General features: G+C 39.5%; 1 protein-coding gene across 4 annotated transcripts in view; it reads left to right on the top strand.

The window, feature by feature from the left end:
- The window catches only part of SLC9A7 (solute carrier family 9 member A7), a 198,418-nt gene that overhangs the window by 72,063 nt on the left and 99,688 nt on the right, over positions 1-26,667 (top strand). For 3 of the 4 annotated variants that reach the window (XM_037160496.2, XM_053670646.1, XM_037160487.2), the window contains exons 2-3: positions 10,497-10,696; positions 19,746-19,823. In XM_037160496.2, the coding sequence (XP_037016391.2) occupies positions 10,497-10,696; positions 19,746-19,823 (278 nt within the window). Of the gene's footprint in view, positions 1-4,377; positions 4,481-10,496; positions 10,697-19,745; positions 19,824-26,667 lie in introns of all 4 variants that reach the window. The other variant, XM_053670647.1, reaches the window with a different exon arrangement.

The raw sequence follows: 26,667 nt of genomic DNA, 5'->3' as shown, positions 1-26,667 counted from the left end.
TAAAGAGGCCAGATGCAAAATACTACTTGTATGTATGATTCCATTTTTATGTGAAAAGTCCAGAAAAGATAAATCTATATAGACAGAAAATAGGTCAGTAGTTGCCTGGAGCTGGGAGTAGAAAACAGGGAGTGACTACAAATGGAAATTTTCCAAAAGTAGATAGTAGTGATACTTGTACAATTCTATGAATATAATAAAAATAATTAAATTGCAGCGACCAGAGGGGAGAGAGAAGGGAATTTAAGGGGAAAAATGGGGAGGGATTTTGAGGAACAAGTATGAAAGACACAGGGATGAGGACTGGGGGAAGGGAATGGGAGAGAGGGGGGAGACAAGGTGGGGGGAGCTGGGATGGGAGAAATAGACAAAAATGTACTTGAAAAATAACTAAATAAAAATTAAAAAAATAAAGAGAATTGTATAAAAAATAATTAAATTGCATGCTTAAAATTCATGAACTTTATAGTATGCAAAATGTACTTCAATAATTTTTTTAAAGTACTTCACTACATATTTAAACAAGTAACAAAAATATTTGAATGAAGAGGGGTGGAGCCAGTGGCTGGCGGAGCAGGGTCGCGCAGGAAAAAGTGGCGAGACTGACCCAGGCACTCAGGCGGCGGTTGGCAGATCCCAGGCGTGGGGTGGCCATGGGAAGATCCAGTGGGGGTTCAAGGTGGCTGGCTGACCACGGTTACACATTCGTGCCCAGATAAACCAGGCAAAGGAGCAAGCAGTGAGACAGACCGCTCAGGCTAGGGCCTCAGAGATAGGAATTAGAGACTGAAAGCACCAATTGGAAAAACTTTTGGGGTCCAGGTGCCAGGAGAAGCTCCCAGGCTCACAGAGAGTTTGATGAAGAGACCCACAGGGTCCTGGATGGTGCAAAGGGCCACACACCCAGGAGCCGGCACCAGGGGGGCCCAGTTTGCTTGCGAGAAGCAGCAGAGGGGACCGAAATCCAAGAGAAAGTGGAACAAGCACCATTGCCCCTCCTGACCCTGCCCCCACATATAGTGTCACAACCCAGTGACATGGGTTGCCCCGCCCTGGCAAACACCTAAGGCTCCACCCCTCATATGAAACAGGCACGAATAGACCAAAACATTATGGCTCAAACAGAAGAACAGCTCAAAGCCCCGGAGCCAATACTTCTAAGTGACAAAGTGATAGCCAACCTATTGGATGCACAGTTCAAAACACTGGTGATCAGGATGCTCACAGAACTGGTTGATTTTAGTCACAAATTAGAGGAACAAATGAAGGCTACACTAAGTGAAATGAAGGGAAATGCACAGGAAACCAATAGTGATGGGAAGGAAACTGGGACTCAAATCAATCGAGTGGACCAGAAAGAAGAAACAAACAAACAAACAAACAAACAAACAAACAAACAGAAAAGAATGAAGAAACAAGAATTCGAAAAAATGAGGAGAGGCTTAGGAACCTTCAGGACATCTCTAAACGCTCCAATATCTGATTTATAGGGGTACCAGAAAGGGAAGAGGAAGAGCAACAAGTGGAAAACTTATTTGAACAAATAATAAAGGAGAACTTCCCCAATCTGGCAAAGGAAATAGACTTCCAGGAAGTGTAGGAAGCTCAGAGAGTCCCAAAGAAGTTGGACCCAAGAAGAAACACAACAAGGCACATCATAATTATATTAGCTCAGATTAAAATGATGGAGAAAATCCTAGAAGCAGCAAGAGATAAGGGGACAGTCACCTGCAAAGGAGTTCCCATCAGACTGTCAGCTGATTTCTGAAAAGAAACCTTCCAGGCAAGAAGAGACCTTCCAGGCAAAGAAGTATTCCAAATCATGAAATCCAAAGACCTACATCCAAGATTGCTCTATCCAGCAAAGCTTTCAATTAGAATGGAAGGGAAGATAAAGTGCTTCTCAGATAAGGTCAAATTCAAGGAGTTCGTCATCACCAAGCCCTTATTCTGTGAAATGTTAAAGGGACTTACTTAAGAAAAAGGAGTTAAAAATTATGAACAGTGAAAGGACAGCAAACTCACAGTTATTAACAACCACACCTATAACAAAATCAAACCAAAAGGACAGCTAGATCAGGAGCAGAAACATAGAAATGAAGATCTCATGGAGGGTTAGCAACAGGGGAGTGGGAGGAGGAGAAGGGGGGAGAAGGTACAGAAAATAAGTAGCATAGATGGTAGGTAGAAAATAGACAGGGGGAAGGGCAAGAATAGTATGGGAAATATAGAACTAAAGAACTTGTGACACATGGACAATGGTGGGGGAGGGAGTGTGCAGGGTGGAGGGGAATGAAGGGGGGAAATGGGACAACTATAATGTCATAATCAATAAAATATATTTTAAAAATATTCAAATGAATTCTCCTTGAAACTAATATATCCATGAATAGCTCAGATGCATAACAAGTAGCAGAACAAGTAAAAAATATTGAAAAGACTATAACACTCATTCTCAAAAACAGAGTCACTTAAATGACCCTCAAACCTGAAAATTTGTTGTCACTGCTGGCATGGATCTATTGCATTATCTTTATTCACTGAATTAGAAATCATTATTACTATCTTCAAACAGTGTATAACTGGATCTGGAATGGAATGCTTTCAGATGAAGCATTAGAACTCAGAACACCCCCAACAGTGCTGTAAATAACCCCCCAGTAGTGGCCACACCAAAGTGATGATTATCAATTCCCACTAGCTCCTCGAAGGGAAGGTGAGGTCTTAGTAGAGGGGAATAGTGCATCCAAGCACCCGTTCCCCAATTCCTTAACAAAGGCTTATTAATAGAGACATCTATATATTGCACCTGGTGGATGGCTATGTAGGATTACAGGTAACAGAGAATCCACTTGTTCAACTATTCTTGCAACAACTTTAGTCACAAAAGTGGAAATTGGCACTGGAGTAATGGGGGCTGGCTTCTTTAAATTCTTCATGGGATTTTTGAGCCACACTTTGTCCATAATTAAATTCCTTCCTCATACCACCAATTTTTGGATGGGCATATATATAAACTGTATGTAGGGTTTTTTGTTATATCTCTTAAAAATTAGAAAAATTGGTTTTTATATTATCAGCACAATATGCCAATACAGTTATAAAGTGAGTTTTTTTTTACCCACAAGTTGAAAGTCTTCAGTTTTTTGACTGAAAAATTCTTGAATTTTTGAAGTTGTGTTTTAAGCTACATCAAATGTCATCATCTTGTTTTAAGTCACATCAAATGTCAAAGGAATTTCATCCATATTTGCTTTTTTGTGAATGGTCAAAACCAAATTCTTCCCTGACATTAGGCACAACCTGTGAAATCAGTGATCCTCTATTTATCAGCTGATATATATGTGCTATTTTTCTGGCTTACATACATACTAGATTATATCTCTTTGTCATCTGGAACTCTATGATGTTGATCCAGGAAAATCACTCATGCCTTTGTTGCTTTCCATTGGTTTTCTTTTTTCTGAATACTGAGCATTCTGAGCTTTGAAAAAATCTAGTGTCATGCTTTCATTCCTTGTAGTTATGATATCTTTACAGTTTTACAGATGAAAATATGCCATTCATGTTTGCTCCATGCCTTTGTCCTAATATATTATTCTTTGTAGAACTGGAAGATGCTAAACATGAACTTAATATCATAGCAATGATTGTTCATTTGCTCCATGGACTACAGGGGCAATAAATAAGAATCTAAAATGTTTGAGGAGTTACTTAAACTCTACCTTGAATTAGCAGTATATATCCTGTTCATTGGTATAGGAGCAGCAGAATATATTTTTGGTCAAAACTATCAGGACTGCTGATAAGGTCAAATTCAAGGAGTCCATCATCACCAAGGAGTTCAATTCAAGGAGTTCATCATCACCGTTAACTTTGTTATCTTTATCGAGATGGGTTTTTTACAATGTATTTATTTTAATTGTTGTTCATGTACAATTTTATGTCTTTTACTCCCATCCCAACTCACTCCTCCAGTGCTCCCCACCTCCCTCCCATTTCCACCCCCCTTAGTTGTTGTCCATGTGCCCTTTATACTTGTTCCTGTAAACCCTTCTTCCCCTTTCCCCTAATATTCCTTCCCCTCTCCCCTCTGGTCCCTGTCAGCCTGTTCTCTTTTTCAGTGTTTTTGGTTATATTTTGCTTTCTTGTTTGTTTTGTTGTTTTAAGTTCCTGTTAAAGGTGAGATCATATGGTATTTGTCTTTTACCACCTGGCTTATTTCACTCAGCATAATGCTTTCCAGTTCCATCCATGCTGTTGCAAAGGGTATGAGCTCCTTCTTTCTTTCTGCTGCGTAGAATTCCATTGTGTAAATGTACCATAGTGTTGCTATGAACATTGGAGTACATAAATTCTTTTGGATTGGTGTTTCAGGGTTCTTCGGGTATAATCCTAGCAGAGGAATTTTACCACAAGGGGCAGCATCATCATGTTCATTGTGTCCATTTAATCTTTAACGTGGATGCATTGGGCCCAGGTAAGGAGAGAAAGATTTTAAAAGTACTACATAAAAACAATACCTATTACCTAATAATGGTTATAGATATGATGGTGATGGTTAATGGGGGAGAGTGTGAAGGCATTTCCTGTAATCGATAAATTTGTCTGCAAATATGAACCTCCTATAAGGAGAAAAAACTCCTGTTTCTCCTTTGCTCTCGGTACTCACAGTGGACACTTTTGTGATAAGATGTGTGGGAGTTTTCCCACACTAAGCAATTCTCAAACTCTGCTGGATACTGACTGGGTGTCCCACAATTTTATTCATTTCTAATACTATCTACCTAGAAATGGTATCAGATCCTGTAGTTAAGGGCCGAGTCCTACAAGACTCTTGCCCCTCCCATTTCAGTGGCAAGTTGCAAGTCCAGGTTGTCACCTGTGCTTCTGACCAATAGGCTATAAATCAGAGATTTTTTCAAATCCCTTTCTTGGGTTTGATCATTTGCTAGAATATCTCAAAGAACTCAGGAAAAACAGTTTACTAACTTATTATAAAAAGGATATAACTCAGGAACAACCATACCCTTCCCAACCTTCCCTTCTGGGAAGCATAGGGCAAGGTATGTGGGGACACTGAGTTTCTATTGCTACTCTCCCAGTGCAGCACCTCTACTTGTTCACCAAATTGAAAGTATCTGGGTTTGCTTAAGGCAAGATGAGCTTTTTACTAAAGAAGTTATATGCCTGGGGCCTGACTACCCATCATCACTTGCCCCATTAGGAGTTTGGAATTATATCCCCCATGAAGTTGCTTTTTGTAGAACTCATTTTTCATCCACATGCCTAACTACAGAGTGAAATAAGAATAAACAATGTTAAGTTTGATCTAGAGAGGAGAGTGAACTCCAGAGAGCCATTAGCAGCCCTCCTGCCACTAGCATCCTTTACCATCACAACTGGAAAGGAACTATGGCTGCCACAGTCAGCTCTAGTCACCATCCTCATTACTGCAACCATGAGCAGTGGGGCTGAAACCCAGCAGCTGTCCGATACACTTCCTCAGCCCTGCCACCAATCAGTGTGATTCCATGGACAGAGGCAGAGGCAGTGGCAGCCCACTGGTCATCACAATGAAGGTGTGGGGAAAAGTAAAATTGTTCAGTGTCAAAAAGAGGAATAGTTTCATCCACAGGAATGACACCAAACGATATGCATTTGTATACCAGCCTGCCATAAAGAAGAGTTACCCCCAGGAAGCACCACCCCAGGAGGTAGAGAAACTATAGAATTTGATGTTATTGATGGAGAAAAGGGTACAGAGGCAGCAAATGTTGTAGGCCCTGGTGGATTTCCAGTGTCAGGCAGTAAAAACCCAGCACAATGTAACCATTATAAACATTATGGGGGTCCTCTGTGTGTTTACCAGCAAAATTACTTGAATAAAGACAGTGGAGAAAAGGAGAGATTATAGATAGTGCCCCTAAACACTAGACCCAACTTCATGTACACCTTTCCCCATATGGAGACCCCACTATGGGTGTTGTTGAGAGTATTCCAATCTTGTCTAAGGAGGAATGATGGGGGTGCTAATAATTAGGGTGAATGAGAACAAAGTAGACCAGGAAAAGAGGTCACCTATTGGGAATATAGACCACGACCCAGAGCCCCTCTTCATTTAGGACAGCAATGAAGAGGAACAGAAAAATCAATAAGAGACCCAAGGTCAGCAGGCACTTCAACATAGGTGCCCCCAAAACTTTAGTTACCAACATAGACACCCCCAAACTAACTGCAAGATGGCAAGAGACCACAGTTGGAAACTCATCTCTGAGGCCGAGCAGGAAGAGGGTAAGTGAGGACTTGCAATCTGTACTATCATGCGAGTTACATGCCCAAAATAGAAAATGAATATGAAGTTTTAGCAATAAGACCTGAACCAAATGATTGGTACTGAAGACTTTAAGTGTTTGCTCTGTGTCCATTAATCAGACAAGTAGAACCATCTGCATTATGGGTTTTTATTTTTTCTAAAGACACCTCTTTTTGGTAATGACCAACATGTTTTTTTAAAGTCTGTTTTTTTCATATACCTTTAAAGCTTTGAAAAATTGTTTCATATCTGGTCAATTTGATGTTATTAAGAACCTGATTTTGGACTTCCAGTCAAGATGGAGGTGTAGGTGGAAATACTGTACTTCCTCACACAACCAAATTTAAGGACAACAAAGATTTAGAAACAAAAACATAAGCAAAACAGACAGAAAATTGAACAGCACTGAAGTCTGGCAACAACAAACCATTCATCAAGATCAGTAAGAGGGGCGGAGTCAGCAGCCAGCTGGCAGAGAGGGGTCCTGGCAGGAAGAGGCTGTGGTTAGCAGACCAGGCGGGCATGGGGCAAAAACCCAGTAAGGCTCACAAGGTAGCTGGCTGACCACAGACACACATTCATGTGTAGATAAACCAGGCAGGTTTAAAAATGGTCAGCGAGACAGACTGTGCAACCCAGGGCCCCAGAAATGGGAAATAAAGCCTAAAAGCACTGACTACAAAAACTTTTGGGGGTTGAAGTGCCAGGAGAGGCTCCCAGCCTCACAGGAGAGTTCACTGAAGAGACCTACATGGTCCTAGAATGTACACAAGCCCACATACCTGGGAACCAGCACCAGAAGGGCCCAATTCACTTGTGAGAAGTGGCAGAGGGAACCAAAATCCAAGAGAGTGGAACAAACGCCATTGCTCCCTCTCTGACCCTGCCCCCAGTCACAACCCAGCAACTGGGTAGACCCCCCTGGTGAACACATAAATCTCCACCCCTCATACATAACAGGCGTGAACAGACCAAAACATTATAGCTCAAGCAGAAGAACAGCTCAAAGCCCCAGAGCCAATACTTCTAAGTGACAAAGTGATAGCCAACCTATTGGATGCACAGTTCAAAACACTAGTGATCAGGATGCTCACAGAACTGGTTGATTTTAGTCGCAGATTAGGTGAAAAAATGAAGGCTACACTAAGTGAAATGAAGGGAAATGCACAGAGAACCAATAGTGATGGAAAGGAAACTGGGACTCAAATCAATCGAGTCGACCAGAAAGAAGAAACAAACAAACAAACAGAAAAGAAAAGAATGAAGAAACAAGAATTCAAAAAAAATGAGGAGAGGCTTAGGAACCTTCAGGACATCTCTAAACGCTCCAACATCCGAATTAAAGGGGTACCAGAAGGGGAAAAGGAACAGCAACAAGTGGAAAACTTATTTGAACAAATAATAAAGGAGAACTTCTCCAATCTGGCAAAGGAAATAGACTTCCAGGAAGTGTAGGAAGCTCAGAGAGTCCCAAAGAAGGTGGACCCAAGAAGGAACACACCAAGGCACATCATAATTACATTAGCTAAGATTAAAGTGAAGGAGAGACTCCTAGAAGCAGCATGAGATAAGGGGACAGTCACCTGCAAAGGAGTTCCCATCAGACTGTCAGCTGATTTCTGAAAAGAAACCTTCCAGGCAAGAAGAGACCTTCCAGGCAAAGAAGTTTTCCAAGTCATGAAATCCAAAGACCTACATCCAAGATTGCTCTACCCAGCAAAGCTTTCAATTAGAATGGAAGGGCAGATAAAGTGCTTCTCAGATAAGGTCAAATTCAAGGAGTTCATTATCACCGAGCCCTTATTCTATGAAATGTTAAAGGGACTTACCTAAGAAAAAGGAGTTAAAAAAGATAAACAGTGAAAGGACAGCAAACTCACAGTTATTAACAACCACACCTAAAACAAAAGCAAACTAAGCAGACAGCTAGATCAGGAGTGGAGCCACAGAAATGGAGATCACATGGAGGGTTAGCAACAGGGGAGTTGAAGGAGGAGAAGGCGGAAAAGGTACAGGGAATAAGTAGCATAGATGGTAGGTAGAAAATAGACAGGGGGAGGTCAAGAATAGTATGGGAAATGTAAAAGCTAAAGAACTTAAGACACATGGACATGAACTAAAGGGGGGTTGTGGGGGGAGGAAGTGTGCAGGGTGGAGGGGAATGAAGGGGGGAAGGGACAACTGTAATGGCATAATCAAAATAAATTTAAAAAATAAATAAGACTTAAAAACAAAACCTGATTTTTTTAAGATTTTTGTTTATTTATCTTTAGAGGGGAAGAGAAGGAGAGAGGGAGAGAAATAGCAATGCATGGTTGCCTCTCACACATCCCCTACTGGGAATGGGCCTGCAACCCAGGGATTTGAACCACAATTCTTTGGTTCTCAGGCCCACACTCAATCCACTGAGCTACACCAGTCGGGGCCAAAACCTGATTTTTAATTTGTAATGAAATTTTATATAGCAGAACAATTTACAATAGCCAAGATTTGGAAGCAACCTATGTGCCCATCAGTAAATGAATGGATCTAAAAACTATGGTACATTTACACACTGGAATTCTATGCAGCAGAAAGAAAGGAGGAGCTCCTACCCTTTTTGACAGAATGGATGGAGTTGGAAAGCATTATGCTGATGGTGTTGAAAGACATATACCATATGATCTCACCTTTAACAGAAACCTAAACAACAAAACCAACAAGCAAGCAAAATATAGCTGAAGACATTGAAATAGAGAACAGGAGGACAGTGACCAGAGGGGAGAGGGGAGGGGATTTCAGGGGAAAAAGGGGAAGGATTTACAGGAACTAGTATGAAGGACACATGCACAACAACTAAGGGGGGTGGAAATGGGAGGGAGGTAGGGAGCACTGGGAGGGTGGGGTGGGATGGGAGTAAAAGACAAAAAACTGTACTTGAACAACAATTAAATAAAAAAACAGCTGGAAAAAATAAAAAATAAAAATAAAGTAAAATTTAATAGCTTGATTTTTCTCGCAAAAGGCAGCAAACTGCAAGTATCTAATAATACAAGTCAAAATAATAATAACAACAACAACAATAATAATAAAGCAAAACAGAATTTGGCTTAAAGAATTAACTTTTCCTCAGATTTTATATTGTTTCTTCTTTGACAATGTCTTGTGAGTTCTCATGTGTCTTGGTGATAAGAGACATTATAGAACGTATACATAGAATATAGTAAGTACTGTTCATTCGTTTTCTCATGTAAGTTCTTCAATGGCAAAATGACATGGGGGAACACTTTACCCTTTTATCTTTTGCTATTGCTAGCAAAGAATGAATGTAGAGTGACATCTGAATTTTTCCTCTTAAGAGAGAAGGTATAGAAAGTGGTAGTGCTTTATGTATTTTTCATATTTCATTCACTTTTCCTTGAGCATGTGTGACTCATCCAGGACTCCTTCCTCACTCATGGAATTGAAAGCTTATACACAACTCTTTTTGTGGGGAGAGGGGTTCTTAATGGGAAAACCCTACTAAGAAGAAATGAGACTTAAATACTTGCAGATAATTATTTTAGTAATATCATAGCCACAGGCACAAAAAGTTGGCTCCACAGTGCCTAAATCATGACTGCAAAAATGTGCACTGTGCTGTTTAGCTTCCCAAGGGATGCAGTTACTTTCTCCATGAGACCCAGTCCTTGAAATGAACTAAACAAAAGCATTTATTTTTATCTTCTTCCTCTGGTATATGGCAAAGCAAATTGCATTTGTTGCAGCTAGAAATTTGTGCAGCCTGGGTCCTTGTTTGCAGATGGCAGCAGGGCTGGCCTCAGGGCTGCTGCTGGTACAAATAATCAAAGAGCTCAAAGGTTTTGTCCTCAGCAGGAACCAAATTGTTTCTTATCATCCCAACTTCCTTCACCAAAAGCATGAAAAACAAGATGTAATCAGTAGTTGAAAGTACTCAATGCCATAATAACCAGGAAACAGACTGTCCTTTCTTGTCTTCCTAATGGCTGAGGGACTTAAAAGTAGATGGATGCATAACCCTTTTGAGAGACTGTGCAGTTGCTCCTAAAGTGCACACCCTGTACCTGGACTCTAAGATGACTTCTGAGTTTCTTAGTTGTTGCAAACCACCCATGCCTTTATTTCCACACTTTCTCTGTCCTTCCACAGTCCTGATGTGTTTTTTTCCACTTTGTTTCAGGGCTCATCGTCGGGGTGATTCTGAGGTATGGCACCCCTTCCACCAGTGGCCATGACAAGTCACTCAGCTGCACTCAGGAAGACAGGGCCTTCAGCACATTATTAGTCAATGTCAGTGGAAAGTTCTTTGAATACACCTTGAAAGGAGAAATCAGCCCTGGCAAGATCAACAGTGTAGAGCAGAATGACATGCTGAGGAAGGTGAGCTGGGACACTGAGTGGTTGTTGTCCTGATGTGGTGTTTGTTTTCCTATTTGGTCTCAAACATATAGAGAGAAATTACTTCAAACTCCTGGAGCATAGATAGCATTCTTGCTTCTCAGTTTTGCTAGGAAGCTTTTGGGCTATGATGTGGAAAAGAAGGAAAAAGATTTGAGTTTGAGCCTTTCAGTTTTGCTAGGATCAGAAGCTGATTTGGGTCACTGATGGTGCAGTAGGTTTGTACATCCCCATTCAGCTCATATCTCCAATCCTTTTTCTTTTCTGTATCTTTTGTTATGATTTAGGGATGAGCTTGTTTCTTTCCTAAGATTTGTTTCACTTTCAGACTGTTTATTCAATGTTCAGAACTAATTCTTAATCCTCCATGGTTCTATTGCCATACCCTATAAATACTTGTTGAGTGTACCCTCTCATTGGTGATTGATAACAAAGGCTTATTCTTCAGAGGAGAGATGTCTTCTTGTCTTGGAATTTTAGTCCAAATATTGATTTTCATTTGATGTTGGAAGTAGCTAAAATACTCCACAGGAAAAAGGATTATGTCACCTTACTTGGGTGATTTCCAGCATAAGCAAGAGATTCGTATTTATCATCATATATTCCATTACCTTATAGATCTGGTGTTACCAGCAGGAAGGCTTCTTGGTAAAGTCTGAGGGATCCAAGTTGTGGAAGCCCCTTTTAATATGGAACAAGATTAATGTGTGTGAAGGCTTGCAGTCAAAGATACAATGTGGCCCTTACTCCAAAAGTTAAATTATAATTAATCTCAAGATATATCCTAATTCTTTTTTTAATTTATTTTTTAATTAATTTTTTTATTTAGTTATTTTTTAAATTTTTTTAGTTATTTTTCAAGTACAGTTTTTTGTCTATTTCTCCAATCCCAGCCCACCCCGTCCCGTGCTTCCCACCTCCCTTCCATTTCCACCCCCCTCAGTTCTCGTCCCTGTGTCCTTACTATTTGTTCCTCCAAATCCCTCCCTTTTTTTCCCCTTAAATTCCCTTCCCTCTCACCTCTGGTCACTATCCCCTCGTTCTCTATTTCAGTGTTTTTGTTTTTATTCAGCTTGCTTGTTTGTTTTGTTGTTTAGCTTCCTGTCAAGAGTGAGATCACATGGTATTTGTCTTTCAACACCTGGCCTATTTCACTCAGCATAATGCTTTCCAGTTCCATCCATGTTGTTGCAAAGGGTAGGAGCTCCTTCTTTCACTCTGCTACATAGAATTCCATTGTGTATATGTACCACCATTTTTTGATCCATTCATTTACTGATGGGCACCTAGGTTGCTTCCAGCTCTTGGCTATTGTAAATTGTGCTGCTATGAACATTGTGGTGCATAGGTTCTTTGAAACTGAAGTTTTAGGATTCTTAGGATATAATCCTAGCAATGGAATTGCTGGGACAAAAAGCAGGTCGATTTTTATTTTTCTGAGAAAATTCCATACTGTTTTCCATAATGGTTGTACCAGTCTGCAATCCCACCAACAGTGAACTAAGGTCCCCTTTTCCTCACACCCTCTCCAACATTTGTTGCTTTGTTTATGATAGCCATCCTGACTGGTATAAAGTGGTATCTCATTGTGGTTTTAATTTGCAACAAATTAAAGCTAACGATATTGCTTTAAGAGATGCTCTGATAACTAAGGATATTGAGCATCTCTTCATGTGTCTCTGGATGTTCTGTATGTCCTCCTTGGAGAAGTGTCTGTTCAAGTCTTTTTCCCATTTTTTAATTGGGTTGGTTGTCTTCTTAGAGTGGAGTCGTGTAAGTTTTTTGTATATTTTGGAGATTAAACCTTTGTCTGAGGTATCATTGGCAAATATGTTTTCCCATACAGTTTGTTGTCTTGCTAATTTAATACTGTTTTCTTTAGCCACGCAGAAGCTTTTTATTTGGATGAGATCCAATTTGTTTATTTTTTCCTTTATATTCCTTGCTCTAGGGGACATATCAATAAAAATGTTGCTGAATGAAATATCTGAGATTTTCTTGCCAATGTTCTCTTCTAGGACTTAATTGGTGTCACGGCTTATATTTAAGTCTTTTATCCACCTTGAATTTATTTTGGTGTGTGGTGTAAGTTGGTGCTCAAGTTTCACTGTTTTACACATAGATGTCCAGTTCTCCCAGCACCCTTTGTTGAAGAGGCTATCTTTACTCCATTTTATGTTACTGCCCCCTTTGTCGAATATTAATTGACCATAGAGGGTTGGGTTGATTTCTGGGCTCTCTGTTCTGTTCCATTGGTCTATGTGCCTGTTTTTATGCCAGCACCAGGGTGTTTTGATTACAGTGGCCTTGTAATACAGTTTGATATCAGGTATTGTGATCCCTCCTACTTTGTTCTTCTTTCTCAAAAGTGCAGCTGCTATTCAGGGTTGTTTATGGTTCCATATATTTTTTGAAGTGTTTGTTCTATGTCTGTGAAATATGCCATTGGTACTTTAATAGGGATTGCATTGAATGTGTATATTGCTTTGGGTAGTATGGACATTTTGATGATGTTAATTCTTCCAATCCATGAACATGGTATATGTTTCTATTTGTTTGTGTCTTCCCTGATTTCTTTCTTCAGTGCTGTGTAGTTTTCTGCATACAGGTCTTTTACCTCCTTGGTTAGGTTTATTTTCAGATATTTTATTTTTGCTTTTGCTATATCGAATGGGATTTTTTCCCTTGATTTCTGCTTCTGCTGATTCATTGTTAGTATACCAAAATGCCTTTGATTTCTGGATATTGACTTTGTATCCTGCTCTTTTGCCAAAATCATTAATTAGTTTGAGCAGTTTTTTGGTAGAGTCTATAGGATTTTCCATGTACACTATCATGTCATCTGCAAACAGTGACAGTTTTGTTTCCTCCTTTCCTATTTGGATGCATTTTATTTCCTTTTCTTGCCTGATCACTGTGGCTAAAACTTCCAATACTATATTGAATAGAAGTGGTGAAAGTGGACATCCTTGTCTTGTTCCTGATCTTAGTGGAAAAGCTTTTAGTTATTCCCCATTGAGTATGATATTGGGTGTAGGTCTCTCATATATGGCCTTCATTATATTGAGGAATGCTCCCTCTATTCCCACTTTGCTGAGTGTTTTTATCATAAATGGGTGTTGTACCTTATCAAAAGCTTTTTCCACGTCTATTGATATGATCGTGTGGTTTTTGTCTTTGCTTTTGTTTATGTGATGTATTACATTTACTGATTTGCGAATATTGAACCATCCTTGCATCCCTGGGATGAATCCCACTTGGTCATGGTGTATGATCTTTTTGATATATGGTTGGATGTGATTTGCCAATATTTTGTTGAGTATTTTAGCGTTTATGTTCATCAGTGATATTGGCCTGAAGTTCTCTTTCTTTGTTGTGTCTCTATCTGGTTTTGGAACTAGAATGATGCTGGCTTCATAAAAAGAATTTCGGAGTTTTCCATCCTTCTGGATTTTTTAGAATAGTCTGTGGAGAATAGGGGTTTGCTCTTCCTTAAATGTTTTCTAGAATTCTACTGTGAAACCATCTGGTTCAGGGCTTTTGTGTGATGGGAGTTTTTTGATTACTGCTTCAATTTCTTTTGCTGTTTTTGGTGTGTTTAGATTTTCTGCTCCTTTTTCATTGAGTTTTGGAAGATTATATTTTTCTAGAAATGTGTTCATTTTCCCTAGGTTTTCAAAATTTTTGGCATACAGTTCTTCATAGTAATTTCTTACAATCCCTCCTATTTCTGTGGTATCAGTTGGAATCTCTCCTCTTTCATTTGTTTTTTAAATATATTTTATTGATTATGCCATTACAGTTGTGTTATTCCCTCCCCTTCATTCCCCTCCACCCTGCACACCCCCTCCCCCCGTGCCCCCCTTTAGTTTATGACCACTTGTCTCAAGTTCTTTAGATTCTATATTTTCCCTACTATTCTTACCCTCCCCCTATCTATTTCCTACCTACCGTCTATGCTACTTATTTTCTGTACCTTCTCCCCCTTTCTCCTCCTCCCACTCCCCTGTTGCTAACCCTTCATGTGATCTTCATTTCTATGGTTTGCTCCTGATCTCGCTGTCCTCTTAGTTTGCTTTTGTTTTAGGTGTGGTTGTTAATAACTGTCAGTTTGCTGTCCTTTCACTGTTCATATTTTTTATCTTCTTGTTCTTAGATAAGTCCCTTAACATTTTATATAATAAGGGCTTGGTGAGGATGAACTCCTTGAATTTGATCTTATCTGAGAAGCACTTTATCTGCCCTTCCATTCTAAATGAAAGCTTTGCTGGATAAAGCAATCTTGGATGTAGGTCTTTGCCTTTCATGACTTGGAATACTTCTTTCCAGCCCCTTCTTGCCTGTAAGGGCTCTTTTGACAAATCCGCTGACAGTCTGATGGGAACTCCTTTGTAGGTGACTATTCCCTTATCTCTTGCTGCTTCTAGAATTCTCTCATTCATCTTAATCTTGGCTAATATAATTATGATGTGCCTTGGCGTGTTCCTTCTTGGGTCCAACTTCTTTGGGAGTCTGTGAGCTTCCGGGATTTCCTGGGAGTCTATTTCCTTTGCCAGATTGGGGAAATTCTCTTTTATTATTTGTTCAAATAAGTTTTCCACTCGTGGCTCTTACTCTTCCCCTTCTGGCACCCCTATAATTCTGATGTTGGAATGTTTAAAGATGTCCTGGAGGTTCGTAAGCCTTTCCTCATTTTTTAAAATTCTTATTTCTACATTCTTTTCTGTTTGGTCATTTTTTCTACTTTCTGGTCCACTCCTTTGATTTGAGTCCCAATTTCTTTTCCCTCACTATTGGTTTCCTGTGCATTTCCCTTCATTTCAATTAGCTTAGCCTTCATATTTTCCTCTGATTTGTGACTAAAATCAAACAGTTCTGTGAGCATCCTGATCACCAGTGTTTTAAAGTGTGCTTCTGAAAGTTTGGCTATTTCTTCATTGCTTAGATTTATGGGCTCTGGGGCTTTGAGATCTTCTTGAGCCATTTTTAGTCTGTTTGCACCGGTTAATTATGAGGAGTGGAGCCTTAAATGTTCACCAGGGCGGGGCCATGGAGGTCACTGGTTTGTGTTGCTGTAGGTGGGGGCAGGTCAGAGAGAGGCCACCCATGTCGCTGCTTTGTGACGCTGTCGTGGGGGCAGGGTCAGAGAGAAACAATGGTGGTCCCCTCTGCCACTTCCTGCCACTGGGGCCTGCAAGGTCTGTCTCACTGCTCCCTCCTTCACCAGTTTATCGGTTTGGCTGAAGGGTTCGTTGTTATGAGACTTATGTGAAGTTCAATTTTCTGTGGTTTTGGCTGCGTTTTTGTTGCTAAAACTTTGTTATTTTTAAACGTGTTTGTGGGAGGAGGCACAGTGCTTCCCACTATGCCTCCATCTTGGCAGAAGTCGATGCCCTCTTTCATTTCTGTTTGTGGTTATTTGTGTCTCCTCTCTTCTTTTCTGGATGAGCCTACTTAAAGGCTTGTTTATTTTGTTTATCTTCTCAAAGAACCAACTCCTGGATACATTGATCCTTAAAATTGTGCTTTTAGTTTCTATGTCATTTAATTCTGCTCTCATCTTGGTTATGTCCTTCCTTCTGTTTGCTCTGGGCTGTCTTTGTTGTTCCTCCAGTTCTTGCAGGCGTAGGGTTAGGTTGTTTGTTTGAGCTGTTTCTATCTTCTTTAGGTAGGCCTGTATTGCTATCAACTTCCCTCCCAGGACTGCCTTCACTGTGTCCCATAAGTTTTGGGTTGTTGTGAGATCATTTTCATTTGTTTCCAGAAATGTTTTGATTTCTTCCCTAATTTCATTGTTGACCCATTCATTGTTTAATAGCATACCATTCAGTCTCCATGATTTTGGGTGCTTTGAATTTTTTCCTTTGGGATTGATTTTCTATTTCAGTCCCTTGTGGTCAGAGAAGATGCTTTGTATGATTTCAATTTTCTTGAATTTTTTGAGGCTCGTCTTGTGTCCTATCATGTGGTCTATCTTTGAAAATGTTCCATGTCCATTTGAAAAGAATGTTTATTTAGCTTCTTTGGGATGAAGGGCTCTATATATATCAGTTAAGTCCATTTCATCTAAGGTGTTGTTTAATGACACAATATCTTTGTTGATATTTTTTTGGAAGATCTGTCCATTTTTGACAGTGGGGTGTTAAAATGCTGTACTATAATTATGTTGCTGTCAATATCTTTCTTGAAGTCCTCTAAGGTTTTCTTGATATATTTGGGTGCCTCTATGTTTGGTGCATATATGTTGACAAAGTTAATGTCTTCTTGGTTGATTCTTCCCTTGAGTATTATGAAGTGACCTTCTGGGTCTCTCTTTATGGACCTTTTTTTGAAGTCTATTTTGTCTGATATGAGAATTGCTACCCCAGCTTTTTTTTTTCTTGTCCATTTGCATGGAAAACTTGTTCCCAGCCATTCACTTTTAGTCTGTGATGGTCTTTTGTCCTGAGGTGGGTCTCTTGTAGGCAGTATATTTGTGGGTCATGCTTTCTTATCCATTGAGCTATTCTGTGTCTTTTGATTGGCGCATTTAATCCATTTAGGTTTAAGGATATTATTGATAGGTACTTATTCATTGCTATTTTTGTATCTGTTCCTCTCTGTCTTTCTCTATTCCTTCTTTTCCTTAAAGCAGTCCTTATAGTATTTCTTGTAGAGCTGGTTTGGTGGATGCATATTCTTTTAGACTTCTTTTGTCTTGGAAGCTCTTTATTTGGCCTTCTATCTTGATTTAGAGCCTTGCTGGGTAAAGTAGCCTTGGGTGTAGGCCTCTGGTTCTCATTACTTGGAATATTTCTTGCCATTCTCTTCTTGTTTGGAGTGTTTCCAATGAGAAGTCAGTAGCTAACCTTATTGGGGCTCCCTTGTATGTTAGTTCTTTTTTCTCCCTTGCTGCCTTGAAGATTCTCTCTTTGTTTTGGAATTTTTCCATTTTGATGATGATGTGTCTTGGAGTGGGCCACCTTGGGTTCCTCTTTATTGGGACTCTGTTTGATTCCTGGATTTGTGTGACTTTTTCTCTCATCAAATTAGGGAAATTTTCTCTCATTACTCTTTCAAATACATTTTCTATCCCTTGTTCTTCTTCTTCTACTTCTGGTATTCTTATTATTCGGATATTATTATGTTTCATATTATCTTGCATTTCTCTTAATCCCTCTTCATTCTTTCTGAGCCTCTTCATTTTCTTGCTCTTTCTGTGAGATGCTTTCTACTTTGTCCTCCAACTCACTAATCTGATCCAGTGCCTTATGTATTCTACTTTTGAAACTTTCTACTGTGCTCTCCAAGTTGGAAATTATATTCTTTATTTCCTCTTGTCCCTTGCTGATATTTTCTGTTTCCTTTTTCATGTTGCTGTAGTTTGCAGAGAGATCATTGTAGTTCCCCTGTAGTTTCTGATAGCTCATTGTGAGCTCTTTGAACTTTGTAATAACCAGTGCTTTGAATTCACTATCTGATAGTTGATTAGCCTCTATTTTATCTAACATTCCTTCTGAAGTTTTTGCTTTTCCTTTCATTTGGGGATTGTTTATTTGTCTTCCCATTGTTTGAGACTTTTCTTGTTAGTCTCAGCTTCTAAAATTGATCATTTCTGACTCCCTGGGTTTATGGTGTGAACTTCTGTGGTATAATACCTGTGAATTTCAGTGGTGCAGACTCCTTCAGTTATCTTGATGTCCTCCATCTCCACCTACTCTCATGCTGGTCCTTGCACTGGTCCCCGCGCTGGTCACCTACTACTGCTGAGTGTCCCGGCTCCCGTAGTCAACTCCTCCAGGGGACTGGGTTTCTGTCAACAATATTTCTAGGAGGTACTGAGGCCCGCAGGAGAGTGCACACCCAAATCCGTGGGCCAGCAGATGCCCGTCACGCCCCAGTGGAGGATACCCAGAGCTTATGCCTTATCCTAACTCTTAAAGAAAATTATTCTCAACCTGGAGCATTCAACATGCCCATTTTCTCCATATCCTGAATGGCAGTTATACTGAGCTCTTGGCTTTCAGCACTTCATAAGCATGCATTGGATGGAGTGGGTGTGAGGAAACTCTTGTACTGTTTCATACATTACTGGGTTTGGTGACTTCCAGCAATTCTCACTCTCTTTTTCCCCAGTGTCCTCATCTATTTAGGTATTGTCCAAATTCCCTTCCCATTCTGATAGGCCCTGCTTTTTAGACTACTCTTATCTTCAGCAAGAAGATAGAATAAAGCATAATTTGGAGAGAATCATTCAACTTTTAAATAGAACAGTTAACATTTCTAGTTTCTAAAGAGAAATGCTAACTTTACTCTTAATAATTAGAATGAAAATTTAAAATACTTGATTGAAATAAGAGCCAATTAATCTACTAATATGAACAAATTCTTTTGAAAAGGTTAGGAGGTTTATAGAATGGTTGTGTTTTCTGGATGTGATAAGACTTTTGCTGTCTAATAGTTTCACAGTGATTTCCCTGTATTAAAACTACAGGTGATTTTAGTCCTCTTAGAACTGAATTTATTTTGGTGTTTAGGAAGCCATTACCATTACTAGAGACTTTGATCTAGGTTAAAGATCATGTATCACAAAAGGCTGACCACTCAAAAGAGACTTAAATTTAGTGGAATTATGTCTATAAATGATTCTTTGGGAAGATCCAGAAAATTAATAAAGAATTATGACTGCATCTTTTATTGCAGTTGAGCCTTCATAAAGCTGTGTCAAAAATCAAGATGTTTTTATTTCTTGTTTAAAAACATTGACCAGAAACTTCCTATGAGGTCTAAAAATTGCATTACACTGTTCTGTCTTAATATGTATTAAATGGTACACCTAGAGCAGAACTCAGAAGTGCTATATGGAAAAGAACTTGCTATTCCACAGGGGAGCTGTGACTTTTCTTTTGTAATGAGCTCATGATTTTTCACATTTATATTACATGCTTTAATATTGAAAATTTAGGCAATGGCTTAAAATATTAAGCAAATATTATAGCACCAATTGGTATTAAACTAATAATGGGCTTTTTTTTTCTTTTTAAACTTTTAGGTAACGTTTGATCCAGAGGTCTTTTTCAACATTTTGCTGCCTCCAATTATTTTCCATGCTGGATATAGTTTAAAGAAGGTAAAAAAAATTGCAAATATTTCCTTTTCTTCAAGCTTAAAAATAATTATAAATTATCCACAGATAATAACAACATAATGACATTCTTGGGTGAATTATCATAAAACAAAAACTTTGTATAGTTGAAAGAAGAAGTATAAACACATTCCAAAATAATGCTCATGATGGTATGTGTGTGTGGTATATACAGCTAATGCCATCAGTGGGTCTACCTTTACCAATAACTTCATGGAAACTATGGAAGGAATTCCCATGGCAAACAGATTTCCTGCTGGTTGACCTTTTAATAGTGTTATTGCTTAGTTTAAAGTTTTATTTTCTCTTGAGTGGTAGAAAGGCTTTAAATTATGTAGGCAGTCTGATGTTTTTGACCATTGTTTCTTAAAGTATGGGAATCTCTGTGTTAATTTACCTGTATAATTTTCTAGTTTTTTCCATCTCCAAGATTGCTTATTACTCTGTTCTGTACTCACTCAGACACTATAGTTGACTCATCATCAGTGATTCATTTCTGTTTTAAAATCTGGGACTCTCATACATTGCCAGTGGGAATATAAAGTGGCAGAGCCACTCTGAGAAAGTTTTCCAGTTTCTTGTAAAACTAAAGTTGGAATTCCCATATTCCCCAGCAGTTTTATTCCTGAGCATTTATCCCAGAGAAATGAAAACTTAGGTTCACGCAAAAACTTGTACATGATTGTTCATAGCAACTTTATTTGTAATAGCCCAAAACTGGAAACAGTTAAAATGTCCTACAATAGGTGAATGGTTAAAGGAACATCCATACCATGGAATACTACTCACCAATAAAATGCAACAAACTATTCAAACATACAACTATCTGGATGAATCTGAAAGACATTATGCTGAGTGAAAAAATCTATTCACAAGAGGTCATGTACTATATTATATCATTTATGTAGCATTCTAGAAATGACAAAATATAGGAATGGAGAACAGATTAGTGGTTTCCAGGGATTAAGAATGCAGGAGTGAGCCCTGGCTGGTGTGGCTCAATGGATTGAGTGCTGGCCTGTGAACCAAAGGGTCACTGGTTCGATTCCCAGTCAGGGCACCTGCCTGGCTTGCAGGCCTGGTCCCCAGTGGTGGTTGCACGAGAGACAACCACTTATTTTTTTTATTTAGTTATTTTTCAAGTACAGTTTTTTTGTCTATTTCTCCCATCCCAGCTCCCCCCGCCCTGTCTCCCCACCTCCCTCCCATTTCCACCCCCCAGTCCTCATACCCGTGTCCTTCATACTTGTTCCTCAAAATCCCTCCTCATTTTTCCCCTTAAATTCCCTTCCCTCTCCCCTCTGGTCGCTGCCCACTTGTTCTCTATTTCAGTGTCTTTGTTTTTATTCTGCTTGCTTGTTTGTCTTGTTGTTTAGCTCCCTGTCAAAAGTGAGATCATATGGTATTTGTCCTTCAATGCCTGGCCTATTTCACTCAGCATAATGCTTTCCAGTTCCATCCATGTTGTTGCAAAGGGTAGGAGCTCCTTCTTTCTCTCTGCTGCATAGAATTCCATGGTGTATATGTACCACTATTTTTTGATCCATTCATTTACTGATGGGCACCTAGGTTGCTTCCAGCTCTTGGCTATTGTAAATTGTGCTGCTATGAACATTGTGGTGCATAGGTTCTTTGAAATTGATGTTTTAGGATTCTTGGGATATAATCCTAGCAATGGAATTGGTGGGTCAAAAGGCAGGTCGATTTTTATTTTTCTGAGAAAATTCCATACTATTTTCCATAATGGTTGTACCAGTCTGCAATCCCACCAACAGTGAACTAAGGTCCCCTTTTCCCCACAACCTCTCCAACATTTGTTTGTTGCTTTGTTTATGATAGTCATCCTGACTGGTGTAAAGTGGTATCTCATTGTGGTTTTAATGTGCATATCTCTGATAGCTAATGATATTGATCATCTCTTCATGTGTCTCTGGATCTTCTGTATGTCCTCCTTGGAGAAGTGTCTGTTCAAGTCCTTTTCCCATTTTTTAATTGGGTTTGATGTCTTCCTAGAGTGGAGTAGTGTAAGTTCTTTGTATATTTTGGAGATTAAACCTTTGAGACAACCACTTACTGATGTTTCTCTCACTCTCTTTCTCCTTCCCTTCCCCTCTCTCTAAAAATAAATAAATAAAACTTTGAGAAAAAAAGAATGCCGAAGCAAGAGGGGGATGAGTATGACCACAAAGGGTCATGAAGGGTCATACTCATGAAGGAGATTTTTGTGTTGTTAGAACTGTTCTGTATCTTTTTTTTTATCCTCACCCAAGGACATGCTCATGGATTCAGAGAGAGGGGAGGGGGAAGAGAGAATGGGAGAAAAATATTGATATAAGAGAGAAACATCAGTCGCCTGTCTCACATGCGCCCTGACTGGGGACTAAGCCAATAACCTAGGCATGTGTACTAATGGGAATTGAACCAGTGACTTTTTGGTTTATGGGACAATGCTGCAACCAACTGGTTCCCACTGGCCAGGGAAGACTGTTCTATATCTTGATTGCAGTGGAGCTTACATGAATCTGTACATGCAAAAAAAAAGGACATAGAACTACACACATGCATTGTACCAATGTCATTTTCCTGGTTTTAATGTGTACTACACAGATAACCAGAGGAGAAAATGGGATCTTTCTGTACTAGCTTTGCAACTTTTGTGAATCTATAATTACCCCAAAATAAAAAATTTAAAGAAATTCATCCTGATTATTGAGAGTCATTGTGCTTAGTAGCAAAGTGGGGCCTAAGCCCCTAATTATTTAAAATACTGAATGCCTTTTCAGATAGTGTTAGTGGCTCCTTTCCTCCCCCATTGTGGGGGTATTCTGTGAAAATATAGCTTCCTAAAAGGACTTCCTCCCTCAAAGGCGGAACTTGGTTCAGCTGTCTTTCTGAATAGGGTCTAAAGGAAACTTTTTCGGTGAACCTAGAGAAGAGAAATTTTGTCTGCCAGTAAAACTCAATAACATCCTGAGGAACTTGGGTATGTCTTTTAAATTGATAAACCTCTAGATATATCAATCCAGAAAAAAGAAACAAACTACCTATATGAGGAATGAAAGGTGGGACATCACTGCAGGCCCTTTAGACATTAAAAGGACAATAGTGGAATACTACAAACAACTTTGTAGAATTAAATGTGATAACACAGGTGAAACGGACAAATTCCTTGAGTGATACAAATTACCAAAACTGACTGAGAAGAGATGGAAAACTTGAATAACCCCATATTGATTAAAGAAATTGAGGTCATGATTTAAAACCCTTCCACACACCCAGATGGCTTCACTGGTCAATTTTTTTCTAGCAATTAATGAAGAAATAATACTAGTTTTATACAAACTCTTTCAGAAGATAGAGGAGGGAACATTTCCAACTCATTTTATGAGAAAATACCTGTCTATTAGGCTTGTTCTTTTGTCAAAACAACTCTGCAGTTGTCAGAGGTTTATAAACTATTTCCAACCAATATAAATACAGTTATTCTTTATGGACCATCTAACACAAACTCGATTAAGAATGTGAGGATAATAGATTAGCTTCCACCCCTTCTCCCTCAGGTTTCCAACTCATTGATAATCAGACACAAGAAGCTAACTGGCAATTGAATGATCCATTTATGACCCAAAGTTCCTGGTAACACATTTTGGATGATGTAGTTTAGTCCTTAGTTTTAGAGCTCCTTGCTATACATCATGAATTGAAGACAGATACCCTTTAGCTCCCATGTCAGTCACAGTCACAGGTGTGGAGGCTGAAATGGAGAGATCCTAGAAATTGCTGGAACCACTAAAGGCAGCCTCTTTTGCTTACAGAATGGAGACTAGAAGGGCAAGAACAATTTCCCACTTTGCACAAGAGGTTCAAGACTGCAAGTCAGGGTCAAGCCAGTCTTCCCCTTCAGAGTTCAAAGGACTATTTCTTACTGTATTACCTTTGAGGGAGGGGTGATGAAACATAAGTCCCCTTTGCACTATGGATGCTTGAGGAGTGGGAGGCTGCATTTCGGCACACAAGCCCCACATACATTTTGTTTTCCATACATGTACAGAGTATCTTGCATTTTACTGAAAATCAACCTAAACTCAGAGTTATTAAGTGACATCTGTGAGGTTACATAGCAGGACTGGACAAGGTTATAGCCTCTTTGTCTGATGCCAGGGCAAAGTGTGTTCATCTGTGCTACACTCCTTCTGGATTTATGTTTTGTGTATAAAAAATAATTATTTTTTCTGACTAATCTATTGGATTGCCAAAGTCATTTGAATCTATATTGACAGATAACAGATATGAGATGATTTTATAGATATGAATAATGTTATTTTTTATCTAAATGAAGAATTTGGGAACTCCTCTTAAGATCAAATGGGGGGACTTCTGGTCAAGATGGAGGCATAGGTGAACATGGCTTGCCTCCACACAACCACAGCAAATATTTCAAGTAGACTACAAAACAAGTATCACCCAAAATCATCAGAAAATTGAGCTGTATGGAAGTCCAACAACCAAGGAATTAAAGAGGCCACATTAATTCAAATGGGTAGGGTGGGCAAAGATATGGAATGCACAGAGAGGTGCGGAGGTGAGGAGACACAGAATAGGTGGACCCACACCCATATGTAGTGGATAAAAATTGAGAGGGATACCTTGAGACTGAGGGATTCCAGCTCCACACCAGACCACCCAGCCCAGGGTATCACCTCCAGGAAGATAAGTCCCCATGACTTCTGGCTGTAAAAAACAGTGGAGTTTGGGGCAGCAGAAGAAACTGTGGGATTCTAAGAAACTCCTCTTAAAGAGCCCACAATAGACTTAGGACTTATATAAACTCACTTCCTCTGGGTTTCAACACCAGCACATCAGTTTGAAGGCCACTAGTAGCATACAGAGAGTAATTGAAGTGTTTGGTATCAGGGCATGTGCTGGGGAACAGTACCCTCCCAGAAAAAACTCCAGAGGGCAGGCAGTGGCCATTGTAACTTTGCTGAGCCCCCCTCTACATAGAGTCGCAGAGCAGCGACACCATATCTGATACTATCAATCTAGGTCACACAGGTTGCCCTGCCCTGGTGATTACCTGGTGTTCCACCCCATCCAACTTACAGGTGCATTTTTTTAATTTAATTTTATTTATTTATGTTTCGAGGGGAAGGGAAGGAGAGAGGGAGAGAAACATCAATGTATGGTTGCCTTTCGTGCAACCAATGTATGGTTGCCTGCTGGGAGCTGGCCTGCAGGGAACTGGTCTGCAGGGAACTGGTCTGCAACCCAGGCATGTGCCCTGACTGGGAATTGAACCACGATTGTCTGGTTCCCAGGCCCGCGCTCAATCCACTGAGCTACACCAGCCAGGGCTTACAGGTGCATTTTTCTATAATAGGCCACATTACTAAGACAGGGAGTCAAAGCAGCTCTACCTAATATATAGAAACAAACATAGGAAGGATGCCAAATGAAGAGACAAAAACTATGGCCCAAATGAAAGAACAGAACAAAACTCTAGGAAAAGAACTAAACAAAATGGAGATAAGCAATCTAACAGATGCAGAGTTCAAAATACTGGCTATTAGGATGTTCAGGGAACTTACTGGGTTCTTCAACAGCATAAAAAGGACCCAGGCAGAAGTGAAGGTTGCACTAAATGAAATACAGAAAACTTTAGAGGGAACCATCAGTGGAGGGGGTGAAGCCAAGAATCAAAACAATGATTTGGAACATAAGAAGAAAAAAGCATTCTATCAGAACAGCAAGAAGAAAAATGATGTAAAAAAAGAGGATAGGCTAAGTAGCTTCTGTGTCAGCTAGAAGAGACTAGCAAGATATATTCAAGGTGATGAAAGGCAAAGACCTACAACCTAGGTTACTCTGTCCAGCAAAACTATCATTTAGAATGGAAGGGCAGATAAAGTACTTCCCAGACAAGGTCAAGCTAAAGGAGTTCATCATCACCAAGCTATTATTATATAAAATGTCAAAGGGTATTTTCCCCCAATTTTTAATGTTTTTCAATTAGAATTGTCCCCATTCCCCCCCATTTTTCTCCCCTGCTCTGCCCACCCCCTGCTCCCACAGTCAATCCCCACCCTGTTGTCCATTACCAATGTCCAAGGAACATTATGCATATTCCTTGACTAGGCCCTTCTCTTCTTTCTCCTGTCCCCGCACTCTCTGGTGATTGTCAGTTTATTCTTTATTTCTATGTCTCTGGTTCTATTTTGTTTGTTTGTTTGTTTTGTTGATTAAGTTCTTCTTATAGGTGAGATCATATGGTATTTGCCTTCACCTCCTGGCTTATTTCACTTAGCACAATACTCTCCAGTTCTGTCCATGCTGTGGTGAAGGGTAGAAGTTCTTTCTTTCTGCTGCATAGTATTCTATTGTGTAAATGTACCACAGTTTTTACATCCACTCATTTACTGATGGCCACTTAGGCTGTTTCCAACACTTGGTTATTGTAAATAATACTGTGATGAACCAATTTGGGATACATAAGTTTTTTTGAATTGGTGTTTCAGACTTCTTAGAGTATAATATCAGCAGTGGAATTGCTGGGTCTAAAGGCAGTTCCATTTTTGATTTCTTGAGGAAATTCCATACTGCTTTATTTTATTTTATTTTTTTAATATTTTAATATTTTTTCTTTTTTTATTTTATTTTTTACTTTTATTTATATATTTTTTAATTTTATTTAGTTACTTTTCAAGTACATTTTTTTTTATCTATTTCTCCCATCCCACCCCCCCCCCCCCGCCCGGTCTCCCCCCCTCCCTCCCATTCCCCCCCCAGTCCTCATCTCTGTGTCTTTCATACTTGTTCCTCAAAATCCCTC

This window comes from Artibeus jamaicensis, unplaced genomic scaffold, assembly GCF_021234435.1.
Source record: "Artibeus jamaicensis isolate MK-2021 breed Jamaican fruit bat unplaced genomic scaffold, CSHL_Jam_final contig_60, whole genome shotgun sequence".
Classification (NCBI taxonomy): domain Eukaryota; kingdom Metazoa; phylum Chordata; class Mammalia; order Chiroptera; family Phyllostomidae; genus Artibeus; species Artibeus jamaicensis.
This window is presented reverse-complemented; position numbering and strand designations above follow the sequence as displayed.